Genomic DNA, 24,263 nt, shown 5'->3' with positions numbered 1-24,263 from the left:
TGCCAAATGTCAACTGTACCTAAGGGTCACATTCACAAACATTAGCTCTTTGTTAAAAACCACACCCTATACTGTTCTGTACATGGATTGACTGGTTGCAGTAACGGTATAAAGGTGTGTTTGGGTCCTGCCTATTTCAACATTACGATCCCAGGTGGAGCATGTGTCTCCTGTAATCCCTTGCACGTTGTCCCCTTGACAGCATTAATCCTTGGCATTGGGTGAAGTTATAGTGCCGTCTGGTAAATCATCTACTAATCTTGTCACACCTGAGTGTGGAATTGAAGTATGAGCTGAAGGTTTGTTATGGGCAAGTGTTTGGCGGAAAATGCAAATATTTTAGATGAGGACATTAGGTCTTTTTCAAACTGTGTGCCATTTGGGTTGTGGTCATTTTTGCTTGCGCTTGCATTCTGAGGTGGAGGGGATCAGGAATGTTATGGCCCCTGGAGTACACCTCTGCTACCCCTCTCCTCACCACTGCCAATAGCTCCGCTACGTTGTCAGCAAACTATCCTCAACTCTGTACAATGAGGCATTTTCACAGCTGCTACCTTGATCCTGAATTTCTTGTTTTTGAGGTGTGATAGCGTAATTGTACATCAAACAGTCAAAACATGCAAACATATACAGTAGCTCCTCAACTTACTAGCTTGGTTGGTTATGTGACAGAGCCCTTAATTCATAGCACTTTATAAATAAACTTTGATGAACTGAAATAAATGTCACTAAAACAGAACAATTCAAGATTCAAGATTATTTATTGCCATATACACAGTTAAAAAGACAGTTTGCCGTACAATGAAAATCTTACTTTGCTAGTCCACCCTTCAACAAGTCACACAGTACTTAGTTAAAAATAAAAAATAAAAATAAAAATGTATATACAAGGCACAGTAAGTAACATAACATTATTGCACATTCTGATTGACAGTCAACAGTATAAATATGGAGGTGATCTAGGGTCACAGCAGCAGTTAAAGTGTCTTTAGTGATCAAATGTAAAAAGTGTCTACAGTGATAGTTCACAGTTCGGAGGTGGTCAAGGTAGCTGTCTTTTGTTCAAAAAGACAAGGGTAAAAACGGGGTGGGGGGAGCTAGCATTTAGAAGTTAGCATTCACAAGCCTGATGGCCTGTGGGTACAAACTGTTTTCTAACTTCCAGATAAGAAATATTGTATAAAAACCACACAACTGAATTTCATACAAAAAACTAAAGTTGTTTTATTAAATTATGTAATAACAGAATTTACCTTGGAGAGTGGGCATCTACGGTATGTCCTTCCAGCGTCTCCATGTTTTTATGGATACCGTAATGTTTGTCGTTTAGGTATTATTTTAACATCACTGCCTGGCGTTATTGACTCATTCTGCAGACTAACAATGCTACGCTCAAGCTGCTTCGCCAAATTAGCTAGCTACATGCTCGGCTATGTTATTTTTAAATTTGTTTTTTATTCAATAAATATCCACTGCTTCTCAGCACTGTTCTTCACATCCAATGTATTTTTTCATATGCTTGTACAACAAATGCATGTCCATCTCTAGAAATGAGCTGATGTGAGATCAGATGTTTTGGTCGAATCTTACGGGTTGGTTTCTTTGTGACATTTCCTACACAAACTAAAGTTAGGGGTTCTTGTTACTTAAATTTTGCTTGCAACTCAAAGCATAACCATGGACCAGGAGACATCTGGCGGGATGTGGGATCATACTATAAAGACAATTGTTTCTATCTAACTATTGGCTATGTTATTATCTAATCTTCAGGATGTTATTATTTTTTAAGAATGCCAAACATATATGCAATGGAGCACGTAGAGTTCGCCTAGAAGCTGGACATGTCCTTGCACAACAACACTGCTGTCAGTCAAAGCGGCCCATTACATCCGGCATGACATTTAAAGTTGGGCGAAGAAGGCGAACAGAGTGTCCTTACCTCCTCCGTTCTAGGCCTGCAGTAGAGCCCCGGTGTTGCCTCTGTCGATGAGTGTGTTTGTGTGTGTTGTGACTTTGGCCGGGCTTGGTCTGGCATAAGGACAGCTGTCACATCTCCAACCTGTCACTTGAGACACAGGAGATGCCACAGGCCGGGACATCAAGAGACACAAGAAGAGACACAGGGAAAAGAGAGCTGTGCGTTTGTGTGTGCGTATTCAGCCATGTGTCCGAAAGACTAAGGAGGGATGAAAGAAGTAGGGTGGCGGCCACGTGAAGGGAAATGACCGGGAGGCACCCTCTAACCTTGATGTCCACATAGTGCCCCACACTCTTCACCCGTTTTCTTAAATCCAACCCTTGAGGAGTTGAGTCACATTCTCTCGGGGCAGGTAGTAAACACTTATTTAACATCCAGCCATCTTCCCTGCAGGACACTCTGTTTTTTTATCGCAATCCTCTCTCTAAGTGCTCAGTCATCATTACTCCGCAATGAATGAAGATATTCTCCTTATTACGGGTCTGCCTGTGCAGCAAAATATTTTTTTAATATTTGCTGCTTGCTCTTTATATAAGCAAGCAGAAGTTGCCCTCCAGTGTATTTGGTTAGGAGGGCTTAAGATCTGTTCATGTGGACAGAGACATTAATAGCCTTTTTAAAACTTTTATATTACTACAGACTGCCAAAGGGACCCACTGTTTCAGTTTTAATTTTGTTTTAAAGGTCAGGCTTGGTTCCCGTTACCGTTTTACAAGCTTCCTGTATGTATTCATGGCATTGCAGAGGCAGAATAGTGTCGACTGTGAGCAAGTTCTGCTTTCAAATAACATTGATGGGACATACCTGTGTTTTATTATATACGAAGGCTATCAAAAATAAGGAGTTCATTAATGTGAATAATCATCAAAAATATTTCACAAATCATGATACGCAGATTAACCACACAATTTATTTGACTATACATTCTCCTTTACCTTAATCACGGATGGTTACCTGAAAGGTATATTGTCAGTGACCCGGCCAAGGCATTCATCATTGCAAAGATGAGTGAGGAGACTCTGACTGGTGTGTTTGCTGGACAATGTCACTCTAAAAATACATCCTGACTGGTGTTCTGGTGTAATATTTTTTTTTTTGCAAATACTTTAAATAAGCAGCATTCAAGTAAAACCCTTAAAAAAATGTCTCCTGGATAACATTCTGACAATAAAATGTATTTTTTGTCCAAATATTGGAGTCCTTTTATATTATGCAAGGAAGTAATGACCTGTGATTAATTATGATTGATCTAAATTTAAAAGTGTGATTAAGCTGATTAAAAACAATAATTTGACAGTTGACAGTCACAGCACTATCTTATACATAATCATTACATGTCTGTTGTTCTGAAAAATCTCATCTTTACATAACACACATGGTCTCACACAGTAGCTGTCGCTAAAGATATTATGCATCTAAATCATCTTGACTGCGGAATGCGAGCACGCCGTCAACACACAATTGTGGTACTACAGATGCCACTAAATCAGATATAAAAAGTAGTATTGTCAAACAATTAACACTTTTAATCAGATTAATCTAAGGGTTGCTGTGGATTTTTTGAATGAATAATGATTAAATATCAGCAATCTATTTTCTCTACCGCTTATCCTCATTCGGGTGGTGTGTTAACTGGAGCCTACAATTAAATATCGTTATTTTTTTCATTTACATTAAAAAAAATTACATCTTGCTTGGCAAAAAAGAGTCAAGAAAGCAAGAAATATATACAGTATGCACATAACGTGTTTATTAAACACTTTAACATCATGTCTATATGAGCACAAAATATATTTGCTGTATCCACATTATTCTGGACCTGTTGTGTTAGTTATGTGCTATTTAAAGATGGACGTGCTTTAAAGTGCTTCCTGTAGAATGTGCCTAATACTTTATTGGTCGACTTTTTCATGTTTTTTTTTTTTTTTTAACTAAAATTCCCAATTGTTAGGGCTGATGTGATGTTTAGCATCTTCCATAGTGTTTGGTACTCATGTATCAACCGCCCATTTGCGCATGCGTGACATCAAAAATACTTGCAAAATGCGTTGCCAGAAACATTTTAGAGGTTCTGAGTCAGATAAAGTGGGTTAAAAATTTTAATCGAATTAATAATAATGATGGCTTAATCTGCATTAAACGTGTTAACTTTGACAGAAACTCTATTCATCTTGTTATTTTACTTAACTAAACACGTTTTTTCCCCATGCACATTACCTTAACTAACAACGGCACAATTTAAAATTTGAGCAGTGGTCCCCAAACTACGGCCCAGCGTTCGAGATCTGGCCCGCGGGAAGTTTCAAGTTAAAAAAAAAAAAAAAATATATATATATATATATATATATATATGTATATATATATATATTAGGGGTGGACAAATGAATGCGTTAATTACGCGTTAACTCATCAATCTATTAACGCCGACAATTATTTTATCGCACATTTGCGTATGTTGTTTACATGCTTTTATTTTTTTAACGCCTTTTCTTAACAAGATGGCATCTCCAGGATGTACTTCGGCGTCAAGGGGCTCTTGGTAAAGATGGAACATTTGTCAAAAATACCGGACAATTCTGCAAATTTCATGGCTGGCTTACAGCGTGGTCACTTCGGGATCACTTACGACCGCCAGACAATTCTGAATGTGGATAGATCGGGCCGTTTTGGACTGAATGACGCGTGCTTGCTAGACCGGCTAGCTTGCATGGGAATACTTTGCCGGCTACATCCAGCGGCCTGTGAAGCAGCGGAGTATATGTGTTGTCTGTCTATTTATGAATAATGCAGACGAGGAGTGTTGGCTGAGTTCTTAACGTTTGCTTTCAGAGCGTGCATATCACAACAAAAATATGCCGTCATGGCGACACAACCTATACCGGGCTACCGCGCATGCTCGTCACTCCTGTTGCATACTGGGTAGGGTAGTTCTTTATTTCCCTGGCTCATAACATCACAAATAGTACCATGTATATGCGTTCAGTTTATCAAAGCACCAAGTAAACAATCGGAAAATTCCCATCATATCAATTCCTAGATATGGTCATAATTATTTTAAGTGCACCACGCAGAATAAACACAACATTATTAATATTGCTACTACAGATAATTTGATCAAAAAATCCCTAAAACAGCCCACTACCTATAATATAGGTTTTTTAAACATAAGACCCTGATAAAAAAAAATGTTTCTGCTGTTACCTCAGAAATTGCCTGTTCAGATGTTGTGATTGTGGCTCAGAGATGTGTATGTAGATTATATTTATTTTCCATAACAAACAGGATAACTTAAATACCCTGGCAGTGGCAATAAGCTTAAATGTTTGTATTTACAATTTTTGAGTTGATTTTCATAAAATATGCTATTTAACTGCTACTGTTTAACAAGGACTGATTCAAATTATGTTTGCAAAACAAATGTTTTGGCGCTTTTGTTCATGTGGGAGAATATTCCAATAAAGGTGCACTACACACTACTTTTGAATTCATTATTGGGCTTTGCGTATACAATGCAGTTAATCGCGATTAATCGGATAAATAGTGCGATTAACTTCGATTAAAATTTTTAATCATTGCCCAGCCCTAATATATATATATATATATATATTTTTTAATCTGTCCTTTCTAATCCATTTTCTACAGCTTGTTGCTTGTTACTCTCAGTCTCCTAGCCGCTCAGGCAAATCACATTGTCTAAAAATGCATTTTCCAATCGATGGCGTGACATCATATATATATATATATATATATATATATATATATATATATATATATATATATATATATTAATGTATATATATATATATATATATATATATATATATATATATATATATATATATATATATATATATATATATATATATATATATATATATCACCAGCCCAGCCCCACGACAAATTATTTTAACCCAATCCCTCCCCGGGTCAAAAAGTTTGGGGACCACTAGGTTAGAGGTTACTTTTTGCCTACTAGTTTCACAGACGCAATATGACTTGTGACAGCTCTTTGCTGTCCACAGGAACGAGCTGAGTCTGAATCATTCCTTGAAAAGGCTCTCTCCCAACAGTGCCCTTGGTCTGACCGAATGAAGGCTATGTACAAGCTGGCCCATGTTTCTCCTCTAGCCCTCCCACCTTTCTGTTAGTTCTCGTCCATCTATATTTGCAGTCCGAGTCCGAAGAACACATCTATTAAATCACCTTTAGGGACAAGAAACGGACTTGACACCTACATACTGGAGCAAAATAATCTCCTCCCAAACTACACTCCCACTGCAGCCCCACATCTTCATGCCTGTTCCTATCTGTCCCATATCATCAGCGGCAGAAGCCGCCAGCCCTTCTCTGAGACACATAGCAGCCCTTGTTTACTGAAGCAGACTATATTGATGTGAGTTGATTCCATCAGGCGACACTTTTGGATGCCACATCCCCTCCGATACTTTACTGGCTCTCTTTGACTATGTACTGTATGTTTTAGCCCCAAATGTATTTGCTGCAGATGGAGATGCTTTTTTTCGTGATCCTGTTTCAGTCACAGATACATTGTGGGATCCATTCACCCCCCATAACAGTAATGTTCTCATTTATCTTCCTCCATTAACAAGGAGGTATGTCAACTAACAGTGGAGCTCAATTAAATGATTTGTTGTGCTGTTTGGGTGGGCTTGGGTGCACAGGAAGTATTTAAGCAGCATTCTTTCACCTGTGTCATAGGAGAGAGGACATGACTGGGATACTGTTGTTTCCCACTCTATTATACCCTCTGTATTTTAAACCCGATTCCTCATCCTGATTTCATGATTCCCTCGCATCTGATTGCTGTGATAACAAGTTTTATTCAAGCCACCTTAGAGGCTCTCTGGAATTAGCATCTCTGTCAAGAGCATCACTCAAGCTCAAGGACCAATTCCCACCTCATAGCGACACCCAGTAAAAGTCTGTCATCATAGAATTGCTCAAATGAATAAATAAATAACAAGCAAATCACTTGGCATACTTCTGTCAAGCTCTATATCCCGATTTAAAAAATCCAGAATCCAGACGGCAATTAGGATCTCCCCCAAAATCGAATCACTTACCTACCTCATTTCTGAATTTGCCTATAACTTTTTGAACTATGTTGCAAACTAACAAACAGACGGAGATCGGTAGGTTGTGAGTTCAAACCCCTGGCCGAGTCACACCAAAGACTATAAAAATGGGACCCATTACCTCCCTGCTTGGCACTCAGCATTAAGAGTTACATTTGGGGGTTGAATCACCAAAAATGATTCCCGGGCTCCAGCCACCGCTGCTGCTCACTGCTCCCCTCACCTCCCAGGGGGTGCTCAAGGGTGATGGGTCAAATGCAGAGAATAATCTCGCCACACATAGTGTGTGTGTGTGTGACAATCATTGGTAATTTAACTTTAACTTAACAAACAAAGAAATCACAGTGAATACCTATACATTTTGTATAAAATTGTGATTGTGTTCTAAATTAAGTTGGTCATCTTCTTTTTACTAGGATTTTCAAAACACACATTATAATGCCGTTAACAGCTAGCTGGCCAAGTTAATCGCTTGCTGAAAACTGGCACGTTAATTGCTAGCCTGATATTTTGCTCCACTTATCAGTAGCTGACAACTACAGCGCTAATATAATATAATACAATAAATAATAATAATCAATGTTTTTATTCCAAACCTGCAAGGTACAGTGAGTAGTGTGACCATACATTTCTAAACATGTATTTCAAAACTGCTTGACAGTGTGTTGTTCATTTGTATACAGACACAGTTAAATAATGGAACAAGTGCAGGGGGATATAAAAAAATATATTAAAATTAAGTCCAATCAACCAAAAATTTCACAGGACCCCCGCAGTACCTCTGCGGACCCCTTGAGGTCTTGGATCCCCCGTTGAAGACCTCTGGTCTAGCGGACTGGATGGGACAGTGTTACTTGGATGCTGCTACTTCTGCTGGGTTTCGGACATCCTGCATGCTTCGTGACACCTGGATTTATATACATAATCAGCACTGTTTTTTTAAGAGGGTGCCGTATTAGTAGAGTGAAAATAACAAAGGGGGAAAAATCTGAATAATTGACCCAGCAGTTTACCGTCAGTTAAAAACTCTAAATCAGGGTTGTCAAACTCATTTTAGCTCAGGGGCCGCATAAAAAAAAGTATTTTCCCACGTGGGCCCGACAGGTAAAATAATGGCATAATAACTTAAGAATACAACTCTGACAACTTCAGATTGTTTTTTGTTTTACTTCGGCCCAAAATAGAACAAGCACATTCTTTAAATATATACGGTTTACAAATAATCCTCATGACAAAACACTTCAGGTTAGTTGAAATTTCTGAGGAAAAAAATTGTGCTGTTTCAAAAACAGCAGGAAGAACACAATTAAATTAGAATTCATCTCAGTGTATCTACAAAGCAGTTGAACTTTAAAGGTGTCATGTGTAACAATGTGGGCAGAAACGGTACTGCAATCACGGTCAAAATGATCTAATACCCTCCCACTCTCCATGACTGAGGTTGCCAGAAACGCAGCCGAGTCCTACTCCAAGGAACTTCAAATAGCAAACGACCAGTCCTACGCCGTAGGTTTCTCTTGTTTATACTTCTTGCAAGATAGTTTACTAAGTAATTATGCATCATTTTACTGATGTCGGTTGGCCAAATGTATTTGTAAAGATACGCAGAAAAATTTTCGTCGGGACAGATTGTTGGCCTTACCCTGCTAAAATGTCTAGTTTGACCGCACGGACCACCATTGAAATGATTATATATATATAATGCATTATATATCACATAGGCCTTCTTTGATAGCAAGCCAAAGCCAACAGTAAAATTAGTGCCACATTTCGTTCAGCATAACTCCATGTTGCATCCAACCTGACGTAGTGCATTCTCTTCCATGTACGCACATCACCATCTTTCAGTGCAAAGTGCGATTCTATGAGCCAACCCATGTTACGCATAAACCATGTTACGCATAAGTCATATAGCCTACTACCATGCCAATAAGTAGAAAATCGTTACATGTAATGCATTATATTGTGCCAGGCAAATAAGAGTAGCCGTGCGTAACCCGAAGGTCCCTGGTTCAATTCCCACCTAGTACCAACCTCGTCACGTCCGTTGTGTCCTGAGCAAAACACTTCACCCTTGCTCCTGATGGGTGCTGGTTAACGCCTTGCATGGCAGCTCCCTCCATCAGTGTGTGCATGTGTGTGAATGGGTAAATGTGGAAGTAGTGTCAAAGCGCTTTAAGTACCTTGAAGGTAGAAAAGCGCTATACAAGTACAACCCATTTATTTCATTTATCATTATCATTATATGTGTTTGATGCACATACAGTACCAGAGACTGCAATTAGCTGTGCTAATGTTGGAACCCATTTCCTCAGTACATCAGCATATTGAGAAGGAAATAGGCACTGACACTACCCATATCCACATAGGTTTTATTTGTCGAAAATATATTTTGCCCTGTCAGTTGGACCGCACATCGACATACAGGCGAACGGGCATATATTTCCCCCGTTAGCCTATATGCCGATGTGTCATTGACCTGACTAGCATGCTAAGCATTACAGTTGTGTGATGGTGCTTTCCATATGAGTTGGGAAATTGTGTTAGATGTAAATATAAACGTAATACAATGATTTGCAAATCATTTTAAACCCATATTCAGTTGAATGCACTACAAAGACAACATATTTGATGTTCAAACTCATGAAACTGATTTTTTTTTTTGCAAATAATAATTAACTTAGAATTTCATGGCTGCAACACGTGCCAAAGTAGTTGGAAAAGGGCATGTTCACCACTGTGTTACATCACCTTTTCTTTTAACAACACTCAATAAGTGTTTGGGAACTGAGGAAACTAATTGTTGAAGCTTTGAAAGTGGAATTCTTTCTTATTCTTGTTTTATATAGAGCTTTAGTCGTTCAACAGTCCAGGGTCTGCAAAACCACGCTGTTGTAACACGTGGCTTGGCATTGTCTTGCTGAAATAAACAGGGGCGTCCATGATAACGTTGCTTGGATGACAACATATGTTGCTCCAAAACCTGTATGAACCTTTCAGCATTAATGGTGCCTCCACAGATGTGTAAGTTACCCATGCCTTGGGCACTAATGCATCTACATAACAATCTGGATGGTTCTTTTCCTCTTTGTTCCGGAGGACACCACGTCCACAGTTTCCAAATATAATTTGAAATGTGGATTCTTCAGAACACTTTTCCACTTTGTATCAGTCCATTTTAAATTAGCTCTGGCCCAGCGAAGCCAGCAGCGTTCCTTGGTGTTGTTGATATATGGGTTTTGCTTTGCATAGCAGAGTTTTAACTTGCACTTACAGATGTAGCAACCAGTTGTAGTTACTGACAGTGGTTTTATGAAGTGTTCCTGAGCCCATGTGGTGATATCCTTTACACACTGATGTCGGTTTTTGATGCAGTACCACCTGGAGGGATCAAAGGTCCATAATATCATCGCTTACGTGCAGTGATTTCTCCAGATTCTCTGAACCTTTTGATGATTTTATGGACCGTAGATGGTAAAATCCATAAATTCCTTGCAATAGCTCGTTGAGAAATGTTGTTCTAAAACTGTTCGACAATTTGCTTACAAATTGGTGATCCTCGCCCCATCCTTTCTTGTGAATTACTCAGCATTTCATGGAAGATGCTTTTATACCCAATCATGGCACCCACCTGTTCCCAATCAGCCTGCACACCTTTGGGATGTTCCAAATAAGTGTTTGATGAACATTTCTCAACTTTATCAGTATTTCTTGCCACCTTTCCCAACTTCTTTGTCACATGTTGCTGGCATCAAATTCTAAAGTTATTGATTATTTGCACAAAAAAATGTTTATCAGTTTCAACATCAAATATGTTGTCTTTGTAGCATATTCAACAGAATATGGGTTGAAAATGATTTGCAAATCATAGTATTCCATTTATATTTACATCTAACACAATTTCCCAACTCATATGGAAACAGGGTTTGTACAAGCTTTGTTAGACAAGGTCATAGACTGTATTGGACAATATGTACATAATGTCCATTTCCATTTATTACAAGTAATAAGAAAACGTAAATGTCTTACTTACGTACCTATCAAGTAGGAAATTAGAAAGTTTGGCATCAGATGAAAAAATATTTTCCGCCTTCAATCTTCTCCATCTTTCAAAGGCATCCCTGATACAAATCCTTGTTTTCTTCCTGGCTTTGTCATGAATAAGTTGAGAATCGTAACGACATATTTTAGATTTACTGAGGTCTGACATGTTTAGTAACTTTACCAGTGGCAGTAGCTCGACGAAATTGGCGGTGCATGACTGGCAAACAGGATGTGACACACTCACGGAGTCTCTAATTCAGGGGTAGAGAACCTATGGTTCTCGAGCCAGATGTGGCTCTTTTGATGACTGCCTCTGGCTCTCAGATAAATCTTAGCTGACATTGCTTAACATGATAAGTAATGAATAATTCCGCTGGTAATCGCAGTGTTGAAAATTACTTTCAAAATACAAAACATTCTCATACATTTTAATCCATCCATCTGTTTTCTACGGCATCTGTTCAAGAAGTCGCATTAATAGTAAGAAGTATTTTATTTATCATCGGTGAGCTTCTGAATAAAAATGTTATTAAAAAGAATAAAATAAATATTATGTGAAGATCTGTCACTTAATTTCTGTTTGTGCTACTTTGTTTTGTATCTACTTCTCATCAGTGCTCTAATTTTGTTTCCATTTCCTGCTTGTCCCGCTGAGCGCTGTGTTTTTTTCCCCTCACCTGCTGTTGATTGGCAGCCGGTCCACACCTGCCGCCAATCAGCATGTTTCTATTTATGCTTGTCTTGCGCGTTCTTCAGGGCTCAAAGATTGACTATTGTTTAGAACTGTACATGCAAGACTGCTTCATTCTCCTCTGTTGGTGATATTAAAAGCATCTTACCTGCTCGTCACTTTCCTGGTTCCTGCATTTTGGGGTTGCTACTACTGCTGCCATGCGAGTTTGTGACAAATTATACTCTATAAATGTTGGTCTTACTTAAAAATGCAGACATTCAGTTGTATTCAGTGTTAAACAATATTATCACGGAAATACATTTTAAAATATTTGGCTTAAATGGCTCTCCCAGCCAAAAAGGTTCCCGACCCCACTGCTCTAATTGGTCAAACGGTGGAGTGTGGGCCATCCAAATGGAAGCAATAACAAGATTTTGGGGCTGTAAATCTAATTTTGAAATGAGCATATCCCAGCTGAACTACCGTTATCTGTCATAGAGGTATTCGAAAAGAACATGATTTATTAATGCTTTTTGACATATCAGGGCCATTTAATTATGACTTTACATGGAATTATTACATATGGCACCTTGAAGTCACAGCCCATCCTGGATTAAACAAAATGCTAAATAAAGTGTAAATTAAAAAATCTTCTATGTATCCACTACCTCATTTGTCTTTGCCACTGTTCAATTTCTTTAAATTTGCACAGAAGACAATCATTTTCACAGGATTATATCAATGTGCAGTGTCGAGTGGGGTTACCAATTGTTTTTTTTACCCCTGTTTGTTTTACTTTGGGTTGAAGGGGAGGAGTTGCACCCCCCCTTTACAGTGTACCTCTTGCTTGGTATACTTGCTTACCCTAGTATAATTTATTTGCTTGCCTAACGGAATTGCCATTGGGACATCCTGTGTATACATTTAGAACAGCAGTGTCTTTCATTTAAAAATGCAGCTCAATTTTACACTTGGCAAACTCATCTTGCGTGCCGGATCGAGCCTGTTTACAGGCTTGATCCGGCCCGCGGGCCGCATGTTTGACATCCCTGTTCTAAATGTAGGTTTTGATTATTTTTAATCGCCCAGCTCTAATGTAACATAACGTAGTAGAAATAATTCAGATCATTCCCCTAAATCTAATCATTTGTTCTTTATCCCAACTCTGACATTTCCTGAGGGTTTCATCAAAATCTGTCCATGCTAACTAACTGACAAACAAACCCCAGTGAAAACGTAACCTAAAAAAATGAACAGCCTCAACTAATTTCTGAAAATGTGCTAAATCATTAATCAGCGTTCTTGGTCCCCACAGCTTTCTGTTTTTAATATTCTTACAAAGATTGATCGATAAAGAGCATTAGATTACATTAATTGGAATCCATTCTACTCCACCAATTGCAAAATAAAATTCCCCAAAAGAAATGTCTTTATTTGCCTGCTCAAGCTGGTGATTAGTTTAGTTTTGGGATCAGCGAACCAAACTATTTCCAATTAGCTCATGGGCTTGATCATGTTGGAGGCTCCTTTGTTTCAAACTGGTTGCACAGCGCCTCCGTCCATCATGTATGGTGGTTAGATTTCCTCTACACCAGGGCGAACAACGATTTTAACAAATGGATGAGTTCAAACCATCTGTAAGACATTTGATTAACGCTGCAGAGACATTGTCGAGGGAGGAAGGGGGAGAGCACTCATAATATTTAATGTGAAATTGCACTAATGACAGTCCCTTAGAAGTGGCCACGCTCTAGGAAATATATCACACAATGAGAAACTCAAACCTCTGAAAGGCAGATGAGGGTTTTAGCACGCAGCTCCGGGTGGCTTCTGTATCCATCTCACACATGATTTGAGTGGTGCTCTCAGTCATTAGCTCACCCTCATGTTGCAGATGTTGAAACTAATGTGGCATGAAACAAAACAGATGTTTCTTCTCTTTTCCTCTCTACCGCCAATAATGCTTTTGGACTAGCACACCCTTATTGTACATAGACAATATAGGCCCTTTTCCACCAAAAGTTCAGAAACCTTAGGTTCCTGTAACAATTACTTGATGCATAGAGCAGTAGTCCACCCCGGATCTTGACATGGAACAGCTAGTGCAACCTCCGTAGAAACTGATCTGTGGCCACATGCACACTCCTTTGTAAATGCATTAAAAAAAATAGTCGGTGCGCTTATCGTAGCTTTGCGTATCAAAATTGGGTTTGTGGAAAAAAAACTATAAAAATTAAACGGTATAATTTTAAAGGCTACGGCTGAGTAAAAACACTGAAAGATAGTTCCACTGGTGCGCGTTCTTAAGGATGAAGATGCCCCACAAAAGTTCTTGCAAGCCAAACGTTCCTTGTGTTCTTCTTTCTCTTTGCTATAAAGTTTGTTTTAATAGAAATTATAGAAGAAATAACAAATAAACAAGTTGTCTAGCATTCTGAAATGGCGGTCCCGTGTTCGAAAAATACGTTTTAAAAACGCCTCCAACCGTGTTCAACCAATCAGCGTTCGACACCACAGCCTGCTCCCGATAAGGTTGCATGACTTTTCCAAAATTCCCACCTTGCTGGCAGGAATTAAAAAAAATACTGAAGAACTAAATCTACCTGGGAAGGTTTTGTTGGGTAAATGGGAAAGTTCCTTTTAAAAGTTATCGCGATAGAAAAGGGCCTTATCTGTCACTGATGCTGGAGGAGAGGGTGTTGCTTACAAGATCCGTGGTAGTACATCCTAAATACATCCTTTATAGGGGCCATTCAAGTTTTTCCACACCACGCCTATCCAACTCTGCCTGCAGGTTTTTTGATTTGTGCTGTGGTCCTTCCCCACTTTGTTGGAAACAAGGGATTGTCCAAAATGTCTTGGTAAGGTGAAATATTAAAGCTAAATTAAGGATTTTTTTTCCAACTTGTGTGTTTTAGTTCAACTTCATCCTCAAGGGGGACCTTTAATGATTTTAATCTACATTTAAAACAAGTCCTACCCCTCTGACAAAGCTTGACTTGATGTCTAAATAAGTACGTTAATCTTGCTGTGATTACAGATTGCAAAACTCTGTGAACAGAGGCATCTCAAACTGTGAGCAAGCTCACGCCAAAATGCATGATGCTTTGGCATTTTTTAACATGAGTATCCAACGCTGTAACAACATGTATAAGTCAGGAAAGACAAAATGAATCAAAGGTGCCCTTCAAATGTTTGCTCACTTGAGAAGACTGCAGCATGTTACCTTTTTGGCAGTTCTCTTAACAATCAAGTCATAGAAATCTAAAGTCTCATTAATAGAAATGTGCCAAAATAAAACAGATCATAGTATATCCTTCCCCCAAATAAAGTTAAATCTTGTACAGCTATCGCATTCATTTTCTTCCACATCAATAAGTATAATCACGTGGTGGTCAGTGGCGTTACACATGCCGTAATGTTGTTTGAACATGTGGGTTTGATCGTGATCACAATGGTTTTATTTAGGTCTGTTTAGCTGGAGTGGCAATGTTGCTGTAATGAATGAAATGTGATCTGTTCTGCGTAGTTGACCATAATTGGTATTTGTACAATTAAGCACGCTGATAATCTGATGAATTATTGGATGGACTAATCAATTTAAATTTGAAAGTGGAGCAAAATAGTTAAGGGACAAAAGGAAGGGATGCACTTTGTTTGAAACACGTACAAATAAGAGGTTTCAATTTCTAAGCACACAAATAACAGGTTTTGTGATGCTTGATTTCATCACATCTCAATTTGAGTCTCCAGTTGTCACTGTCTCCATTTAAAATAAGAAATACAGAATAAGAAGTGGCATACACAACTTTTAGGGCCCATTTTGTGCATCCATCCATCTATCTATTTCCTACCGCTTGTCCCGTTCGGGGACACGGGGGGTGCTGGAGCCTATCTCAGCTGCAATTGGGCGGAAGGCGGTGTACGCCCTAGACAAGTCGCCACCTCATCACAGGGCCAACACATGTAGACAGACAACATTCACACTCACATTCACACACTACGGCCATTTAGTGTTGTCAATCAAGCTATCCCCAGGTGTATGTTTTTGGAGGGGGGAGGAAGCCGGAGTACCCATAGGGAACACACACAGTCATGGGGATAATATGCAAACTCCACAAAGAACACCGGGATTGAACACAGGACTACTCAGGACCTTTGTATTGTGAGGCACATGCTCTAACCTCTATTCCACCGTGCTGCCATTTTGTGCATATGCAACCTTTAAAAAGAATCATACTTTTGAGTGTGGAATGCCAGCGTTAGGCCCGAACACGCATCTGCAATGGGTAGAGGAATGTGTTACTGAAATTCTAAAAATAAAAATTACCTTTGTCATTTTTCCTCCTAGGACACAGCTTTGGACCCTGGAGAGGATGTGGCCCTTCTATCAGTGAGTTTTGAGGATGCAGAAGCTACACAGGTCTTCCCAAAACTTTACCTTTCCCCAAGTATCGAACAGTGAGTACATCATCTCATAGATGACGTGATTTGCTTTGACAATAGGAATATCCTTTCTTTTTTTTTTTTGAAGAAAAAAGCGTGTATCTGTATTATTACATGTTTTTTTTATATTGATGTTTTACAGTGTATGTTTGTGGTTGTGTTAGTGGCACCAATGTTCGAGTTTTGTTCAGTGTTAGTGTGAGACGGAGCCAGGTATGGGCCCCCTCAGGGCCTTGTGGTCTGGGCTTCCGTGCTCAGAATAATCCCAGCCTGATGTTTATTTACAAGCACACGCCCCGTCACACCAGGTTAACAGACCTCTGCCCCTCCTTGTTCACCAAACACCACCACCGCATTTTCTCTCCTTCTTTTTTCTGTGCCTTCTCTGTGGTGTTCCGCTGCTTCTGTATCTGATCACCCTAATATACAGCTTAATTTTTGCAGTTCAGTGGACAAACACATGCCCCATGATATTATTATAATCCGATTAACTCCACATACAGTGACACTAACACTCTGTTGTTTTAAATCATACAAAATATGATATCATACATAACGGTGTTATGACCCACGACCACCAGATATTTAATTAACCATGAAGTCGCAAGGCCTCCAAGATATGTATACATTTATTTATAAATAAGTTAACATAATTAGGTACGATCGTGTAATGTATACAAAATAGGAGGTGTTAATGTTTGTGTTTGTATTAGGGCTGTCATTAAGCCACTAAGCCATTGGGTGTCCAAACTTTTTCTAACGAGGGCCGCATACTGAAAAATTAAAGCATACCGTGGACCACTTCTATATATTTTGTACATCAATGATGACAAAACCAATTCAACGTACATCATGTATGGTCTAATACATTTGGGGATAAAACATTATCTTAGATTTTGCGTTAAAGCTAACAGCAAATAGTTGTTAGTGGTGTTATATTTTATGTACCTCATTAATAGTGGATTGATTTATTTTCAGAACATGTCAAAGGCTTATTAAAAAAAAAACAAGCTGTTGATCGAATATTGCCCCCTGGCCATTCTTTAGAAACCCCTGTATCAACTCATGCAATAAAAAAACAAAAAAATATTGCATTAATCATGGACATACGCAGAGTAATCACACAATTTATTTTGTCCACACTCATGGCGTGGCTCGGTTCATAAAGCGGCCATGCCAGCAATCAGAGGGTTCCTGGATCGATCCCCGTCTTCCGCCTTCCTAGTCACATCTATTGTGTCTTTGAGCAAGACACTTCAGCCTTGCTCCTGATGGGTCATGGTTAGGGCCATCAGTGTGTGAATGTGGAAATAGTGTCAAATCGCTTTGAGTACCTGGAACATAGAAAAGCGCTATGGACGTATAACCCATTTACTATACTCCTTTACTTTAACCGCAGATGGTTACCATAAAAATGTGTGTTGTAATACATTCGGGATAAAGTATATGTTTTATATAAATAATGTTTTTTTGTTTCTAATAAATACTTTGTGTAATAAAAATATGTATTGCATTTGATATATTATCTCACAATATTATATATAATTTAACACTTAAACTCAATACAATTGTTGACACATTTAACATGTTTGCACAAAAAATATGTTGAAAGCTCCCATTATATGAATTTTACTAATAATACCACATCATAATAATACATATTTACAGTATATCCCACCTCTGTAGGCAAAATATATGTTTTAATAATGTATAATATAATATCCATCCATCCATCCATCTTCTTCCGCTTATCCGGGGTCGGGTCGCGGGGGCAGCAGCCTAAGCAGGGAAGCCCAGACTTCCCTCTCCCCAGCCACTTCGTCCAGCTCTTCCCGGGGATCCCGAGGCGTCCCCAGGCCAGCCGGGAGACATAGTTTTCCTAACGTGTCTTATTGTGGCGGTCCGCTCCCTGTATGATCAGTGTCAGACCTTGGTCCGCATTGCCGGCAGTAAATCGGAAACACGTTTCCAGTGAGGGTTGGACTTCGCCAAGGCTGTCCTTTGTCATCGATTCTGTTGATAACTTTTATGGAGAGAATTTCTTGGCGCAGTCAAGGCGTTGAGGGGTTCCGGTTTGGTGGCTGCGGGATTAGGTCTCTGCTTTTTGCAGATGATGTGGTCCTGATGGCTTCATCTGGCCGGGATCTTCAGCTCTCACTGGATCGGTTCGCAACCGAGTGTGAAGTGACCAGAATGAGAATCAGCACCTCCAAGTCCGAGTCCATGGTTCTCTTCCGCAAATGGGTGGAGTGCCATCTCTGGGTTGGAGAGGAGACCCTGCCCCAAGTGGAGGAGTTCAAGAAGCTAGGAGTCTTGTTCACGAGTGGGGGATGAGTGGATCGTGAGATCGACAGGCGGATCGGTGCGACGTCTTCAGTAATGCGGACGTTGTACCGATCCGTTGTGGTGAAGAAGGAGCTGAGCCGGAAGGCAAAGCTCTCAATTTACCGGTCGAGCTACGTTCCCATCCTCACCTATGGTCATGAGCTTTGGGTCATGACCGAAAGGATAAGATCACGGGTACAAGCGGCCGAAATGAGTTTCCTCCACCGTGTGGCGGGGCTCTCCCTTAGAGATAGGGTGAGAAACTCTGCCATCCAAGAGGAGCTCAAAGTAAAGCTGCTGCTACTCCACATCGAGAGGAGCCAGATGAGGTGGCTCGGGCATCTGGTCAGGATGCCACCCAAACGCCTCCCTAGGAAGGTGTTTAGGGCACGTCCAACCGGTAGGAGGCCACGGGGAAGACCCAGGACACGTTGGGAATATAATATCCATTCATCCATTTTTACGACTTGTCCTTCTTGGGGTCGCGGAGGGGCTGGAGCCTATCCAAACGGTACTCGGGCCACCTCAGACAACCTTTCACATTCACACAATTAGTCCAATTTAGTGTTGCCAATTAGCCTATCCCCAGGTGCATGTATTTTGAGGTGGCAGAAAGCCAGAGAACCCACACAGTCGTGGGGAGAACATGCAAACTCCACACAAAAAGACCCAGAGCCCGGAAATCAAACCCAGGACCTTCTCGCTGTGAAGCACTAGCACTAACCACTGCGCAATAATTGAAAATACATAATAAAAATGTTATGACTGTAAAAATGCAATATAGTACTACCATATTATAAATTTTAAAAGTATATTAAGTATACAATTTAGTCATTTGTTTTTAAATAAAAAAAAACATTTTTCAATTCAATTGTAAAATAGTATTCAACTTTTGAGATGCTGCAATATTTTATAATTTAATAAACTTGTTCTATTGAATATTAGTATAATTGTGTCCTAATATTATTACCAAGTTTTGAGCAAATAAATTAGGTATATTCAAGTAAAATATTTAAAAAATTGTCCCCAATAATACGCTGACAGTAAAATTACATTTGTGTACAAATGTTGGGGTCTTTTTTTAAGTCATTATAAATTATTATTAATATCCTGTGATTAATTGTGGTTAATCTGATTTTAAAGAATGTTGGACTAATAGTTTGTATGCCCCAGTTGTGTAGCTCTACATTGGATTAAACTGATATTTTTATGGAAAAACACAAAACTCTGCTTTATTGTAGCTTTAAAAACTACACTGTTCATCACTTGTATTTGCATGCAGCTGTCCCTGATACAGTAGCTAGTGAATATGTATTCGGCACATCATCATTGCAAGCACTTGGAGCGTACATGCTTGTATGTATGTTACAGGAGCTTTTTGCTGTGGTGCTCGAGCTTCTCCTCTGCCAGTTGCATGAGGAGATGAGACAGAAGGAGGCTAAAGGCAGTATGGCGCAGCGTTTGAACTCAAGCGCTCTGGCGCGGGAGTCGGAAAAAGGGTGGTTGACAGCGCTGCAGCAGGGGGTTTAATAAATGAGGAAAGCAACAGTGCAAATGCAGACGTTCCATAGTACCACTTTCAGCCAAACTCTCATTTGCCAACCTCCTCTTCCTGCCTAATGTTGCCTCTTTGTCGAAAGACATTTGCACATATGCATATCAAGACCCTCTATGAATATACCCAGCTACATGCTTTTGTGCACCTTTTTGTCAGCTGTGTGGGAGTGTGTTAATTCATGACCCAGGGCGGCTTCTTCCCTGTTGTTTCAAAACAAATGATTGCATGTGTGTACGAGTTTGTGCATGACTGCATTTTACGTTCGTCATTATGGTTGATCCCTAATTTTACATGGGAATGTCAGTTAACACGTCTTTTAGGGAGTCTACATGTGTTCATACAAATCTGTTAGTTTCCCTGCATGTCCTTACCGACCCTTGTGTAACACGCTCATTATCTCTACATTGGCTCTGCTGAAGAGGAAAATGTTTGTCTGCAGCATTTTTCCAGCAGGGTTTTGATAGACAGCAACGGAGAAGATTAACCCCTGTCGCTTTATATTTTTAAATAACAATGTTGTCTGTGTATCTGTCTTGGCCCTATGATGAGGAGGCGACTTGTCCAGGGTAGAAAATGGATGGATGGAAGCAGAAACTCCCCAAAAATCAGCTTTAAAAGGGTTTCTTTTCTTTTTATGTGGTTTTACAAATACCGCAGCTGCAGCCACTTGGCTATGATTTTAACCCATCAACATGTCTTCATGAAGTTTATCTGCATCTTTGTACTGTGACCTTTCATCCTGCTTTCTTTCACCAGTTCATTTGTGTTGCAATATCTGCCCTGATTCGTACCTATTTTTTCAGTTTTTAACTGTTTCTTCCTCTGTCTTACCTCTCCAACCCCCCCAAACCAATTTCTTCCCGTTTTATTTTTCTACACGTCTACAGCCTGTCTCCTCTCTCTCTCCATCTCTCTTAAATTTCTATCACTCCCTCTCCTCAGCTGATCCCTCTGGCTGATCCTCAAAGGGAAATGAGCGAGTGAGTGGGACTTAAAAGCGAGAGAAGCACCATGCTCTACCCAGCAAGGTCGTCGCTCACTCGACTAAAACACAGAAAAGGAAAGAAGTTTAAAAAAAATCAACACACTGGAGAGGAGAATATTTCCCTCTCTCTCTTTCATTTTCTTTTCCTTTTACCTCTCTTCTCCTCTCTCCTATCACTACTGGCTTGTTTGATATCTTACTTCCATTCTTCTTCGCTTGAATCGAACAAAAACTTGCCCCCCTTAGCAACATCGTTTCTATTCCCACTTGTTCCCCATTTCTTGCTCTTTCTAACAGTTTTTTCTTTCGCTGTCTTCAAACGACCCATCGCCGTAATGTGTTCGTCCTCGCAGAACAGCAAGGAAATAAACAAATGCTGAAGTAGCCTGTCAGACACCCACATTTTTACCAATATTGCACTGTGCATCAAGCCTGATGCATCCGCTCGTTTCTTTGATGTATGAGCTTCTTTTTCTGTAGCAATTATTGATTTTGAGAAGTCAACAAAATCATCACTTTTCTTAAGATTCATTTGTTACATAATGTTTTATGCACCTTGAAGGAAATTTACATTGAACGCATGAGTTTAATGCAGGCGAGCTGTCCAGTTGCTCTTCGAGAGATATGTTAAAAAATGTCAGGGGAAAAACGGCACGTTTCGGAAGCGTCCTTTTGGACAAATTGAGGAGATGGTGTTAAAATTTGTGTTTTAAAAGGAGCTCCATATTCATCTTTTGAGCTTTACACATTGTTGTTGGTATGGCATGATGAGGCAGGTGATTTACAAACAAAATGTTATGTCTCTGTGTGAAAAGATTGCCGTAGAGATGTTCAAATTCTGATAATGCGATGGGATTGAGGGTCAATATTTGCCTTTTTTAACTGATCGGCGATAGACCATGTCCAGCCGATCTTTGTCTTTGTTTACATGGCTAAATAATTTACTCACAATAAAGATTCCTTCAAAATGGATGCATGTTCAGAGAGATATTCCATATTCCTTGTGATGCGCATGCAGGAGTTGCATTAATTCCAGGAGGCTGTATCTCTTGCCAGAACACCGCCTAAAATTTGAGAACAAGCTGGACACGTCATCTAGAAGCCACTTCTAAGATCCTTTTAATCCTCACCACCAGGGTTAATAACATAGGTTTCTTCCAAGTAGGGCTGGGCTGTATAGTGGTGTTACAGATAATACCGGTATATTTTAGAAAGAGGTGTATATTTGAGATAATACCGCCAAACCAGTATCTTTTGATGTGTCTTTGTTATGGCTGTTTGCTTATCCCTGCGCCTAATGAGCGCAGCACAGGGCATTCCCTTTGGCTCAACTCCGCCACTTGCGAGTTTACATAGGCTTCTCTGACGCACAACACAACAAACTTTCAAAAGAATATGGCGGCTTCGGTGCCGACTTCTCGACTACCGAATGATGCAATGCTTTGGTCACCAGCTGCATTTGGTTATTGGTGAGTGACACACACCCATTTGCTGGAGAACATATTCCTTGTAGCGGCTTTATCACTAATATAATCTGTTAACGTTGTTCAGTTCTGTTAGTGATTTAGCACTGCAGCTAGCGATAGCTTCTCTCTGCTGCTCGCTCGGTGTGTCAAATGTTTAGTAGCTACTCCTCAGCTTTTGAAAGTACCGTATTTTTCGTTCTATAAGTCACTTTTTTTTTGTAGTTTGGCCGGGGGTGAGACTTGGCCAAACTATAAAAAAATGTAAAAAAAAATACGTTTTTAATTTAAAAATTTTTTGGGGTTTGGCCGGGTCTCACCCCATGCTGGACTGTGGAGAAGACTGCGACTTATAGTCCGAAAAATACGGTACCTCTCTACAAAGCCCGTGGGACTAATCTAATATAGCGACTGGGTAGCTGAAGAGTAGTTTCAAACTGAACAGCTAGCGGTCTTTACCGCAGTCAGAGTAGAAGTGCCATCAATCCCCGCGCACAAGGGTGAATCCCCGCGCACAAGGGTGAGGCTACAAACCTAACGTTAATGAAGAAAATGAACGAAAACTGCTTTGACATAGTAACGGCTTACTAATTACTTTATAAGAACATGTTCTGTTTCTACTTACAATGAAGATAATCTGAATACTCTCAACACTGTTTATTTAGCCATAAAACACTTTGGCAAACTTAAGCACATTGCACATTTTGTTTGCGATACCGGTTAAATATCTTGCATTGCCATTCGGCTTAAAAATACTGGGATATCAGTTTAAGTCCTTATCTATCCAGCCCTACTTCCAAGTAACATTGTCACCAGAGCACCAGAGGGAAATAAATTGCTGAGCATGCTACATAAAACACACCAAGCAGGATGATCCAAGAAGCTAGCCACTAAAGCTGTGACGGATCATGTAACTCAATCGCACCCCTTGGTCATATCTTTCAACAAAATATTTATTTGATTTAATGACTATCAAACGCTTCTCCCTCTCAGCACTGTCTTTCAGTCTCACTTTCTTTGTTCTAATAGTTAGGGAAACAAAGTTTTGCTATCTATTAGTTAATGCTGGCGAGTGAGAGACAGAATGTTTTGTTCGGATCGTACTGGTTTCACTGTGACATTTGCTAGGCCAACTAGCAGTGAAAAAGTTCTTAACTCCACTTTTTACTCTCCACCTAAAGCTTAAAATTTAGCAGAGACATTTGTATCCTAAAAAGCTTGTGAGCTGGGGCTGACCTGGACTAAAGCCCGGGGCACCCCACCCAAATAGGGGTCCACGATTTTGACGGTGGAATGCAATTACTGGTGTTTATAGCTCTCAATCACAGACAGCTTAGCTTCGTATAGCGATTGTGTAATATATCTCTCGGCTGCGTTGTACTTTCTACTGCTCCAAGCGAGGCGTAAAACCCAGGTCACCGGGGCAAGGAGCCGGCATGCTGACTACTGAGCTAAAAGCGATCTCCCTGATCGCCATCACTATTCTTGAAGTTGACTGGCTTCTGTTACACTCGCACAGACTTTATTTTAATACAAAGTATGATTTTTGGGTGGTGGTTTGCAAAACCTCCTTAGCCTCAGCCCCGGTGGTCGCTTAGGTTTATGCGGCCCTTGCTGTGGCAATTCATTAGCCAAGGTACCGCTGTATGCACTTTGATCGAGCAATCATTGGAGTAAGCTTTCTATGCGTGCCCC

At 39.9% G+C, this 24,263-nt stretch overlaps 1 protein-coding gene across 3 annotated transcripts in view; it reads left to right on the top strand.

Annotated features, from left to right (window-relative positions):
- The window catches only part of babam2 (BRISC and BRCA1 A complex member 2), a 167,521-nt gene that overhangs the window by 107,853 nt on the left and 35,405 nt on the right, over positions 1-24,263 (top strand). For all 3 annotated transcript variants that reach the window (XM_061895703.1, XM_061895704.1, XM_061895702.1), the window contains exon 7: positions 16,143-16,252. In XM_061895703.1, the coding sequence (XP_061751687.1) occupies positions 16,143-16,252 (110 nt within the window). The remainder of the gene's footprint in view (positions 1-16,142; positions 16,253-24,263) is intronic.

Source organism: Nerophis ophidion, linkage group LG03 (assembly GCF_033978795.1).
Source record: "Nerophis ophidion isolate RoL-2023_Sa linkage group LG03, RoL_Noph_v1.0, whole genome shotgun sequence".
NCBI lineage: Eukaryota > Metazoa > Chordata > Actinopteri > Syngnathiformes > Syngnathidae > Nerophis > Nerophis ophidion.
The sequence above is the reverse complement of the archived record's forward strand: the minus strand, read 5'-3'. Positions and strand labels throughout refer to the sequence as shown.